The sequence below is a fragment of the Anas platyrhynchos genome, chromosome 1 (genome assembly GCF_047663525.1).
Source record: "Anas platyrhynchos isolate ZD024472 breed Pekin duck chromosome 1, IASCAAS_PekinDuck_T2T, whole genome shotgun sequence".
Classification (NCBI taxonomy): Eukaryota; Metazoa; Chordata; class Aves; order Anseriformes; family Anatidae; genus Anas; species Anas platyrhynchos.
Genome location: NC_092587.1, coordinates 24,474,545 through 24,487,716, shown reverse-complemented (window position 1 = coordinate 24,487,716; position 13,172 = coordinate 24,474,545). Strand labels below are relative to the sequence as shown.

The 13,172-nt window shown below is 37.5% G+C and overlaps 1 protein-coding gene across 5 annotated transcripts in view; it reads left to right on the top strand.

The window, feature by feature from the left end:
* CPED1 (cadherin like and PC-esterase domain containing 1) overlaps positions 1-11,658 on the top strand; it is a 148,416-nt gene extending 136,758 nt beyond the window's left edge. For all 5 annotated transcript variants that reach the window (XM_005013138.6, XM_013093574.5, XM_005013137.6 and 2 more), the window contains 5 exons: positions 1,389-1,609; positions 1,871-1,972; positions 2,183-2,270; positions 4,244-4,390; positions 8,317-11,658. In XM_005013138.6, coding sequence (XP_005013195.4) covers positions 1,389-1,609; positions 1,871-1,972; positions 2,183-2,270; positions 4,244-4,390; positions 8,317-8,544 — 786 coding nt within the window. In that variant the 3' untranslated portion in view covers positions 8,545-11,658. The remainder of the gene's footprint in view (positions 1-1,388; positions 1,610-1,870; positions 1,973-2,182; positions 2,271-4,243; positions 4,391-8,316) is intronic.
* Positions 11,659-13,172: the final 1,514 nt, after the last annotated feature.

The window sequence follows — 13,172 nt, the reverse complement described above, 5'->3', positions numbered from 1 at the left end:
CTCATTTTTACTCACAATAGGCTCATAGTGGAAACTGGAGCCAGTCACTAAAACTGTGACATTCCTGAAGAGGTTAGATAGATAGAGATGTATTAGATGAGAGAAGTCCATGATGCTTTCACCACATAAATTCTCCAAGACAAGCTTTGCGAATATGTTCTTAAATACATAATATTGTGTAGTCTAAATTTTATTTGCATAACCAAATAGTCAAGGTGGAAGTTGTAAAACATCAAAAAACAAATCAAGTTTAAAAAAACAAATAAAAAAATCAGGATGATAACTAGTGCCCAAGGAGGTAGGATAAGAGGCATCCTGCTGCACAGAAAGCAGTTGTTACTGTGTCATGACTCTGTAGGGTTTCTGACTCCCCATTTTACATTTATGCTTCTCTGTGTGTACTTATGGCTGATGTGACTGTGATATCAGGAGATTACACATACAGTTTCATCAAAAAAATGCAGTAAACCTGGGTTCTTTTTGCCTTTAGACATATGTCTTTGCTTACGCATTCCTTTTCACCTTTGAACATTTGCCTTTGCTTACACATTGTCTTCAGCAGGAGGAAATGTTAGTCCTATCCACTAAAATGGGGCAATTACATTAAAAAAAAAAAAAAAAGCCTTACTTTCTGTGGTCTCCACATACAGAGATGCTTAATTTGGCAGGGGATTCAACAGAACTTGTAGAAGCAACCCTAAATAAATCCGACTATTCAGTTGCAAACTCAGAGTCAGACTGCTGACACATTGCTCAACCTGAAGTGTCTTCCAACTCTCTTCAGGACACAATGCTTCCTGATGGTCATGTCACACACACCCCAGGACTGTATTGAGATTCTTTGTCACCAGAGTAACTCCCTTTTATATTCTCTCTGAAATGACAGAAAAAAAACATCTCTTTACAAATAAGGCAGCAGCTGCATTCATTGATGTGTGTTACTTTGGTGTAAATTTAAATGAATCACATTTATGGAAGACAGAAGTTTAGCAAGACATGCTGTGTAGGAGCAAACCACATGAAAAACTGGAGGAACTAGAGCAGGAAACTGCAAGCAGTCAAGAGAGGCACTATACTAGCAACTGGAAGCAAATATAACCTTAAGCTAAAGAAAATAGCAGTAACTCTGTAATTATAGCCATCTATACCTTACACTTTTGAGACCGATTTTTTCTTTGAAAATCTTTTTGTTAATCAGATCACAAATATTTTGCTAAAGGAGAATTTTAGTACTGAGCTGTCATGCCTTTGGAACTGGCAGCTCACAGCTCACAGTCTTGACTGCTGTGAAAAGGTTTTAAAACCTCCAGCCTAGCTGAATTCTTTTCTTTCCTTTTGTTTTTTGGAGTGTAAAACTTCTAAGTCATATATCTTTTTTCCATTTGAAGATTCTTTTTATAGGCGACTCCACTAACAGAGGGATGATGTACTATCTAATAGAAAGAGTGAATGAGACTCTTCAAGAATGGCAAAAGACTCATGATGTTAAATGTTATCATAATATCAATGAGGGGAAAACATTTATCAGTTACTCCTACTATCCCCAGTTTTGGATGACTGCAAAACAGAGACCAACTTTTGAAAAAGCGCTAGAACAACTGCTACAGAGGTACTGTATGAACTCCATTGCTGGTTTGCTTGTGTTTTATTCTATTCACAAATGTGTTTAACAGATCTTGCAATTAAAGTAACCAAACAATTAAACACAACGTGTGCAGACCGTATTGTGTGGTTGAAAAATAGTAGAAAATGACATCAGGCCTCTGATCAGCGTGCCAGATACAGTTCACTGAAATGCAATGCAATGCAGTTAAAATGTTTGCCATCTGTTTTAAGGCAACATGTGTTGTTTTTTCTTTCTGGGTTTCAGATCACGTCCCCTAGAGAACACAGACCAGACGGTATTAATTGTAGGTGGCGTTCAGTGGCTTAATTCCAATCACCTGCAAATTATCCAAAAGGTGTTGAACAGGTAATGTTATGCGCTTAATGTTATTCCAAGTCAATTCTTGATAAGATAAATTATGGGAAATGACCAGAAATTTTAAATGCAAACATTTCATTTGTTTTCTTAGGGGTGTGCACTTAAATGACTTTGAAAGAAAAAAAAAAGTCTTTTGATGTCTGTCTGTTAAGTAAAATGTGTGTCCTGATTTTTTTATTCATTTAATTTGCCAAACAGGGAAAATCTATCAAATATCCTGGTAATTATCAAATCTATAGGGATGGGATTTCACCTCCCAGTGGATGGAATACATTCTTTATCACAGGTAAGCTAAGTATATTTAGAGTGCATCTTCACAGAAGACTTGTCATTTCAGCAAACATTTTTTTCGGTATGGTCAAAAATGTTACCTCCTCTGCTGAGCAAGCTTTAAGTGAATCAAAGAAAGAATGTTTGCATTTGCTAGTATGGCTTGCTGGTGTGTATTCAAACCAATTAGCCTTATTTCATGGATTCCACTGCAATCTGAGTCATTTGAGACACTGTGCTCAGTCAGCTGTCCCAGGAACTAGAACAACCTCCATTATGTCTGCTGCCAAATTTGAGAAATTGAGTTAGGGCTAGGCAGATAGCTCTTTCTACCATGTCTAGCACAGACACTCCCCAAGCTTCTTCTATGATCATTGCCGGATCAGACTCAGTGTTCTAGCTCTCCATAAATGTCTTAACCAACTTACAAAGCAGCTGGAACACACCAGTGAATCTAGCCTGTTACTTGTATGTTAACTGGATGATATAGTGAATTCAAATCATGTCCAAGAACTCTCAGATTAGCAGATGGGCTCATTTCAATATCCTGTGTAACTCATTCAATTCAGCATTTTTATTTACAACTTGGTTGATAGGATAGAGAACTCATATAAAATGTGTAGAAGAGACAAGTCTGGGAAGCACTGAAGGGTAGAAAGGAGTAATAGTGCCTACCAGCATTGCACAATACTCTTTCTAAGCTTTCATAGTTTATGTACAGCAGTCCTATCACACTGAGGACTGGCATTCACCTCTTCTTGCAGCAGTAACAGATTGCTTTATTCACTGTGTGATTTTTGCTATAGAAACTGCCTTGCCAGATTTTGCCCATTCCCTCTTTCTAGCTTAGTACTATTTGCCAATAGTGTTTACACAAATTCCTCCTATTGATTTCAACCATTTTCTTAGTTTATACACATGACCAAGTTAGGGTACATTGGGGAAGTGGTTGGAATCAATAGGAGGAGAAACAGTCCTCCTATTATCCAGAAAATAAGCTCCTCCCATAGATTTCAGCAGAGTTCAGTCCTTGGAGGAAGTAGAACTTTGATCTCAGGTAGGTGAAGCAAGGATAGAAGAATATGAAAGGCTTCTCTGGATTAGTTTTATCTGTTTCTCATCCAGTAAATTCCATAAAACTCCAGAAATCAACTACAATATACAAATCTCATTCTTTTCCTTTTCATATCTGAACCATAACCCAAATTACCCTTGCAGTTTGGGTTCTCTGGACTTCTGGATTACACCATCTAACCTCAAAGCCCTTCTGTCTGCAATGCCAAATCTGCTGCCTTGACAAATTTATGGCTAACATTTTTTTCTTATTTTTGGCCTTCCTGCAATATCTTGAGAAATAATCCTTCTTCACTATGACTGTGTTTAAGACACCCATGGCCTTATACTCCTTTTTAAGGAATAGTCTCAGTGGCTCTGAAGCTGAATTTGCCCTTTACAGGAACAATTTAGCCATTTGTTACACAGACATCTTTATCGTAGGACTTTTTTTTCTTTTTTTTCTTTTTTCATTTTTTTTCTTTTTCTTGAATTATATTACTTATATTAGCTTATATTAGCTAAGTGTGTATTAGAAAGTTTTCCAGTAAGTACATTTTAAACAGCATTGAAATATTCCCATTGAGGAAGCTGTGTAACTACTGAAAAATAATTACAATTACTGCTAATATGATTTTTAGTTTAGATCATCTTGAAACCAACCTGATTTTTTGTGTAATTGGGGAAAATTTTGTGGATTTTCTTATGACATTTTCTCTTCTGCAAAACCTATTCTAAACAATTTCTTCAAAAATGTACAAAAGTCTTGGAGTAGTAGGTGTTTTTCAAGAGTGTGTTTGTAGTAATTCACATCTGGAATATAAAATGATTATCCTATTTAAAATTAAGTTTTGCTATTTATTTCAATGGGAGTATAAAATAACCTTTAAACAGTACTTTTGACAAAAACATTGCAATATTTTATCTGGAACACAGGCAGAAGTGCAAAATTTGTGGAACGAAAACTTGGTTATCCTGGATACAGCAAAAAATTATGGCTATGAAGTTGTTGACACCTTTGTCATCACAATGGGACGCTACAAAGAATTTCTGCGGGGGAAGTGTGGCTGCCATTTCCATGAGGTAAGTTTTTGTATGTTTTTCAGGTATTTAAAAGAGATTTTAACTGCCAGGTGCTTAGAAGCAAAAAGGTATGCAGGTAGGTTCACAATCATGACTCAGATAATCCTGAACAAAAGCTGTGGAGGCAGCTATATGCATATGGTGGCATCTGTCCCTCACTGCCCAAGGACAGGCTAAACTGGTGTAATGGCATCTCCTTGAAATAAAAACAATTTTTCCTAGACTTGGTTTTCCTAGACTTACTCTTGGCCAAACCTCTTCCTGGGACCTGGATGTGCACAGGGTTAGCACAGAATCTCTGCAGACCTTTATGGCTACAAACTTGGGCCATGACACCTGGAACAAAGTAGAAGTACTAATTTTTTCCATGAAGAAATGTCAGTACAGCTATCATATATTTTCCTTAAAGTTCCACAAGATGCAAAGTTCTGCTAATAAGGTTTCCTTCATCAGACAACCACAGTATATACTGAAAAACAAAATACACTGTGGCCAATTAAACCTAGTAGTTTAAACCAAACAAAACAAAATTCAGTGGAGATGAAACTAAATTCAAGCATATATTCCAGAGTGTCCTTGTGATTTCTGCCAGCCAAGCCCTAGCACAACAAGCCTGACCATTTTCTTGTAGCCCATGGATTAAATTTAATTATCTCAGCTGCAGCACACTTAAAACATAATAAAAATGTAATAAATGTATGGCTTTGATTTTTCTGGTTAAACATCCCAGACTGAGACAACAAGGTCAGGGACAGAACAGTCCATGAGACAATAAATGCGTTCCCAAAAGAGAGAAACAGTCAGCTGCAACTGGCCATGATTAGGATCCAGTATGAGGCTGACTGGGGCAGAGCACAGGTCTTGGAGCATTTTCAGACCTGTTGGAGCTCATGTGCTGAATGTGAACCTCACAGCTGGTTTCTACCTCAGAATCCTCAGAAGCTCATATGTTTTTAGCCCACTGCTGGGGCCTCTGTCCTGCTCTGGGACCAAACATAATGGATGTGGTTAGTTAACTGATCCTTTAATCTTCTCTGAGAAATGCATTAAAAGGGTGAACATAGCTCAGTCCAAATGGAGCTGGGAAGGAGGGAAGCCACAGAGCAGATACCTCTGCAATGGATAAATAGTTTTGTGGCGTACATGGCTCCTTCCTTTTTGCCCAGACAGATTCCTTGACCCCCTTTGTGTCTAGGACCAAGATGTAGGTATACTTCGTGGGTCATTGCTGATGCTTACCATTTCCACAGAGCTTTTGAATAAAATGGAGAACTTCAAAGGAAAATATTTCAGATGCTTTGTAGGTGGAAAACAGCCTGGCATGATCAGTCATCAGCATTTTTCATGCATTCTTCCTTCATTTTTCATGAGCTCGTGCAGATTTGGCCTTGCTTTTCTGTCTGAGGATCTCAGCAGAGGGTATGTGTTTCTGGGGAAGATCAGGGAAGAATTTGGATCATGGCACTGTTGTTAATGAGGCTTGAGAGGCCAATGTGCTGAAAGAGGCATGGATGTGCCCAGGAGAACCCATCAGACACCAAAAAACAGACTTGATCCTTGACAAAAGCAAAAATAAAGTCCTTGAATGCTTTTGATACTTCATTAGTTTTAACAGTTTTGTCATCAGTTTATTTCTGAATCCTGGCAAATGGAGTTTCATCAGGTGCTGAAGCAGTTTCTGCTTGGAAAATGGCATTTTGCCTCGAGGATGGAGCCAAGAATGCTATGTAAAAGTCCAAAACTTTTCATGTTTTATGAAACCAGATGAGGTGGATTAAATATATTGCTTTGTACTTTCACTTTCTCTCTCTTTAAAAATGACTTCCTAAACTCCCAGAAGAGAGCACCCCTCTGTAAATGCCTTCTGAAGTAAAGCACAGCCATAAGGCAATGGAAGGCCATCCGTTCTGTGCAGATAATAAAACTTAAAATACATTCGTCAGATCTCATTTAGTTCTCACTAGGTGGTCAAATATTTCCTCTGTTTGTCCTGATAAATTATTTGGGTTCACACTGACACACTTCAGAGGGCCTTGAGTCACCCTGACAGCACAGAAATCTGCAGCTCTGTAGACCCTACAGTCTTTGCTCTGATTGCCAAAGGGTCTAGTCTAATGGGTGAGTTATACTGATCTGGGACAAAAAATCTTGCATAACTCTGGCACTTTCTGCCCAAATATAGTTCTGTGCACACATGAAAACATGATTTCTTAATTACCTCATTCATCACAAATGCTAATGGAGAAGTAGGTTGGCCAGCAGTTATAAAGGTCTATTTTTTATTCAGATTTATTCCCTAATTTAATAGCAATGAAATCATGGGCACAACACAGAAACTAGCAACTTTGGTATTTCAGTATCTTAATCAGTGCCTGGCTGCTGGGTGAACATTAGATTGCATTCCTTGGAGATTATGCCTAACAGGAATGCAGTTTGGATGATTGGTTCAAGGTGGCATCACTTTGGAATAGCTGTAAGATCTAAGGCATTAATTTAGAAAAATGAACCTGCAGTAATTGCCTGAAAACAAACAACAGCCCTTGGCTTAGCGGTATCAAATTGATCAGAGGATATATTAATTTTCTACATGGATAATTCTTGGTCTTTTTTTAGTCCAGCCAGCTCTGTCATGGTCTTTCTGCCCAGTCTTTCAAGCCTTTGGACATGTTTTTCCTTCATTCACATTTAATTTTGTGTCGGTTGTTTCAATACATTTACTATGAACTTCACTACATATGAACATTGTTTCTCATTGTTCAATGACAGTAAAAAGACATCATCTTTTTACAAGTTAACATGCTCCTGCATAAATGTATACATTAATAAATAAACTTTATTTTATTTTATTTTATTTTATTTTATTTTATTTTATTTTATTTTATTTTATTTTATTTTATTTTATTTATTTTATTTTATTTTATTTTATTTTATTTTATTTTATTTTATTTTATTTTATTTATATTTGTGCCATGAAAGTTTAGTGCCTGGCTCTTCTTTTGCTGTCTCTGTATTTCCCACTGACTTGGTCAGGGTGTTCTGCCCTGTGTCTGTGAAAGATTCTGAGCCCTCCGTCTCATGAAGTTGCTTCATTATTCATCAGTAAGAGCATATTCACTGAGACCAGGCCTTCAGCATCTCACAGGAGACCCTTTTAGCCATCAAGCTTCTGAGGACGCTACCTTTCACTTTCTCACTAGTCCAATAGACATTAAAATATTTCACATGTATTGAACATGATAATCCCAGAGATTTATACATACTGAGGGTCCAAGGAGAAGTTACTGAACCACACTGTGGTTTTGTCAGTATGCTGCCCCAAAATATCCAAGCTGATACAGGGCTGTTGAAATGCACTGGAACTCCCTTCTTGGAGAAATGAGTCATGGTCCACTTCTCAGCCCACCATGGAGCTGGGCTGCTCTTGCATCAAAACCTGAGAGCAAGAACATACTAGAAGGGATTTCAGATGAGAAATAGCATAGGTTCCTCAATTTCTTGGGATCAGAGCATGTCTACATTTATACCTTTCTGTAAGTCAGGGCTGTCCCGAGTTTATTTTTTTCCCATGGTAGATGTACAGGCAAGCTGTGAAGTATGAATTTGGTAGTTAAGATCAAATTGTCCCTAATGAAGAGAACACAGAGCCTAATAACACTGGAGACATTACAGAATCAGCCAAGTGAGTGTAGTGGGGCTATACATTTAGATTTCAAGGCTTAACTGAGTAGGATCTTGCACAGTAAACAGCACATAATCTAACAATTTGGCTCACTAAAACAGTGTTTGTAAGCAACTTGCAGCTCAAGGTAAGAGTATCAGGACCTGCTTTGTGGAGAGCCATCTCAACATTTGTGTCGACACAGCTGTGTACATGTATTCCGCTAGGTGCATGCAGAAAGCATTCACATATGTCACTTCTTTTGCAGGTGGTGAAATCCAATCCCTCTGAAGAAAGTCCACACATAACAATGACGTTATCAAGGCACTATACGCTGGGGAAATATTTCAGCAGTCAAAGCAAGCTATCACAACTGCAGGACTATTCAACAAATTCTCAGTCCCCATATCACGTCCGAGGTCCAATAAACCAAGTTTATTCTGAAATCCTTCTGAGCAGGCTCTGTGCAAGTAAGAGGGAGCTTGTCAGTACATAGCCTCTCCTGGATGTCACACTGGGACTAGAGATGTGCCGCCACCTGAGCGACAATCGAAAGACCATAGTGAATTTATGACGTGCTTCCTCTATTGACTGCACATGTACCAACAGAGTTGGAGAAGTGATATTTTTCCTAAATCTTTATGAAATGGAGATATGCCCTGGCAGTTTTATGGTTTCAGAATAGAAGATGAAAAGATGCAAAGAGAGAGAAGAGGGGCAGTTACTTGAACTGTTGCCAAAAGCTAGAACAGCTGTAGCTCAAGCAACTGTTTATTAATGATAGTAAAGAGAGAGAAATGTACACACTTGAATGATTTGGAAAGGACTGCTTTAGCTCTTCAACACTATCTATTTTTCTATTTATAGAGACACTGTAATATTTGAATGTATTTAGAAACTGGTTACATTCCATTTTAAAGATTTTTATTGTACATGGATTGGTTCCCCTTCAATATCAAATCTTTTCTATTTAGGCACTTGGTTTTTAGATTTGAAAATGTCTATTGATGTTTTACATTAGAACTCTAGTGTTTTTCCTGAAAACACACCCCTTCTTTGTATCATAGATGGAACAGATGTCTACTCTATTTTCTGCATGTTCTAAAGCTAATACAGAAATAGATTACTTAGACTTGAGACTGGTTGTAACTGTCTCAATGTAGCATGTAAATATAGTGAATATGATGACATAAACTTATTTAAAGTCCCAGTTTAGGAGAGTGGCCATGTGAAGGAAGACTGCTTAGATATGTGCTTCAGTAACTGCCCTGGTCCTTAAGCCAAGGAAGTGTGGTCCTTGCGTGGAAGTGCCCTTTCTTTTATGATTTTTTTAAGAATTGCCGATGTGTGAAGCCAGTACCACAAACAGGAGAAAAGTCCCTTTTGCAAGCACACATAAGAACTTCAAGATCTCTTTTATTACTTGTTTGTTTGTTTGTCTGTTTTTAATTTATCACAAGCAGTATGTGATGTCCTGAGGGCAGAATATACTGCCTGCAACTCTTGCTTGGTGGGGGCTAAACCTTCTCTGGACTCCAGTTTCATGCTGTAGACCATCTACATCACCCATTTTTGCAGACCTGCTCTGAATGAAAGCCAAGGGAGAGATTTTATCATCATAGGAAAAATCTGTCTGCAACATTGGCAGCAAATTCACAGATGTGGTACCCTGATGGGAAACCAAATGTGGTCCATTCTTAGCAGCTGGGTGATTTGTTAATGGGGACAGAGAACAAAGCCCCTTGAAGCTATTCACTCTATAAATTATTTCCATGCTTGGTGTACCAGCCTCTTTGGCACTTCCCATTGCAGAGTGTGGGCCCATCATGATGGAGAAAGGCTGCACAGTCCTCATCACTACATCACTGTGCCTGTAGTTAACTCTGAGGAGATGACCAAAAACAGATGCTTTTTAAAACATCTGATCAAACCAGGTCCTGAAGTGTTTTGGCCCAACAACAAATGGCCTAAGACAACACAGTATTATTTTTGTATGATTAAAATGCACCAAAAACACTTGAAATGTAAATAATACTAATACTAATAGTACTATTAATAATAAAAGAGCATTTCAAAAGTATAAATCCAGTTATGGATAGTCATGGAGCTGGCAATCAAGGCACTACTCACACCATGCACTAGAGAGGGGACTCAGAACCAGGTAAGTATGAGTCTAATGAAGGGTCCACTGAGCTCTGTGACTTTCTTCCCCCCCACAATTTTATATATAAACCTTCACTTGCTTCCACTGTCTTTGGGAAAGGAAGCCACAAGCAATGTCAGAGAAGATAAATTATAGCTCAGAACTAACCACCATCCTATTGGCCTTGGTAGTACACAGAAAGGCTGCCCTATATAGAAATAGGACTAGAAATTCATGACACCACATTTAAGATATACCAAAGATCCATAAAATCAACATAGTCAGTATCTCCAGGTAATAATGCAGTATTGTGGATTCTTGCTACTTTAGATAAGGTAGCTGAAGACAGCAGTTTGGAGCCCAACTTCCCTAAATGGTCAGAGGATCCTCAGGAAGAGGATCTGGCCTACCTAATTTAGGAGACTTCCCACCATATTAATAAAGATACTAATTTAGGCAATAACCTTACATTTGGTGTGACAATGTGAATGTGTATGTGTTTCTCTATAATATGCTGCTGCTATGCTTACAGTAAATGTCCCTGAATTTCTACATAAGTTTTCCCTGACATGGAGCTTTACATGAAAAGAAGGGTCAGGAACTGTGCATAAATACTGAAAATGTCAGCATTTGGTTTTGAGCAATGTGATAATCTAAGGAATATAATTGTATGAAAATGAAATAATATATAAACTTGGGTCTGGAACTCCAAGTCATCACAACCTTAAATTTGATTTCATATCATGCCATTAATATCACTAGATGCAAAACACAGCCAGAAGTCATTGGCACTGAGATGATCAACGATAGGAGTATTACACTTCCACTTCTGTTAAGATTTTCTTTGCTCATTTAAATCCACATGCTGTTGCTGTTATTTTTATGTACACAAATATTTTTAAGGCATGAACTGAGTTTGTATGTTTTGTTAGTTGTTTGTTAATCAAAGCCAATTGCTGAAGCATCAGCTATAATGATGAAAAGAGCTGACTTTGTTATACTGTAGCTGATACTGGTGAATGTACAATTCATCACTTCCAGTTTCACCACAAAATGGTTTACATGTGCTGTACACCCAGATGTCTTAATGTTTTCCAGATCTTAATATTTTTTCAAATGTAGCAAGTTGAAATTTTTCTGTATGTTTGCTATTTTTTACCTATCTGTGTATGTATCTACATGTGTACAAAGATATTGATACAATTTGTAAACAGATCCTTATTTAAATGAGTTCTTTGAATATTTTTTTTCCCATCACTATATATGATCCATATAATCTTATGAATAAATGAAGGGAATGGAGACTAAAACAGGTGAAAACACACATTTTTCACTATTTCACTATAAAATACGTCTGTCATCTATAGGTACATAAAAGAAGAAAATTGAGATTGATATGGAAGTACTGCTTGCTTATACGCATCAACATTTACAGATTAAGACAATAAAATAATTACTATGTCTGAATTCCAGTGAGAGTACCTTTTACTGTAGAATTATCATGTCTGCTGTGACATTTTGTCTGAATAAGCATTAGAGTGCTCCTACTATATAAGACTGACTCATAATATAGTTGATTTTTTTTTTCTCCCATATATTTACCTTAGTCACATTATGCACCATTAAAGTAGCAAAGGACTTGATTGTTAAGGTGAGTTTTCCTCCTCCTGGTACAGACATGAATGGCCCTATAATTGGTGGAAGGATTGACATAATCAGGCTGGGGAACATGTACACTGAGAAGTGGTGTTTCCTGCTCAATTTCTGCCCAGCAGCATGTGGAATTTAGAGTGGAACCAATGTATACTTTAAACTACAGGTAGGGTGACTGAAACTGTGCTGTGAAAAATAAATACCCTGAAATACAGAGCTGTAATCCCAGCTATTACTTCATCCCTTTAACTTTAGCTGAATCTGCAGAATGATGTATCACTGTCCAATGAGTTACTCACTGTCTTTCATATAACTCCAAAAACTTTGCACAATGATCTGGGTTTTAGCCTTGTAGTGTAGACAGCCACCATGATCAAGTCCATCCCAATGAATATCTTTGGAATTATTGTCTGTAATTAAAAAAGATTTTCCTATTTTTAGGGAAATACCCTGGCAAGTCAGCTCAGCTCTGTCATTGGAGATGCTGTATTTCAACTAGCTTTATTTGACAAGGAGCTGAAAGAATGATCTATAAATACTATTTTTACACTTAGTATTCATTTGAAAATGTTATTCTTTAGAATAATATTTTTTTCACAACACTAAATATAGGCTTTCTACCTTATTTTTCTCTTCTGTGATATATTAAAAGGACATCAAAGTCAATGTATTTACTTAGTGGGTGGGATAGCAGGGCATCCGATTACCTCGAGGTTGAAATAACCACTAATAGTTATGCTTCTGTTGCTATGCTGAGCCAAAGAGAATGCTTTGAAGAAGCAGATATGTATGATATTAAGTTGACTGCAGTCCAGGGATCTTTCAGATTACTTTTTTAGAGTAAAGCAATTTTTTAGAGGTGCAGTGAGCTATTTGGCATAGAGTCAAGCTTCTAAACAAGCCCCTGTAGTCTCAGACAAAAAATATAGGTTGCCTGCTAGCTTTGCATCTGGCTTGTTTTACCTCACTAGTATGACTGCAAGTACCTGCTCTACTTCACACTGAACTTTCTTTCAGATGACCAGAGAAGTTTCTTTCTCACCTTAGGAATCTCAGATTTGGGAAATTTGAGAAATGATTATTGCATATACAGGGTGAATCTTCAATATGTCAATGTTATTACCTTAATTTTTTTGTCAATTCCAACAGCAAAAGATCTACTGAGTGCAACTGGGTGAAGCACGCCTGTCCTCTAGGACAGTGATTTTCCCTGTTGAATTTAAAACAGTTGTGTTATGGTAAGTACTTAGTTAGGGTGCACTAGCACATAGCTCTTTACAGAGCTTGCCTTCATCAAGTCATATTCCACTGCCATCTTAACCTGTGGA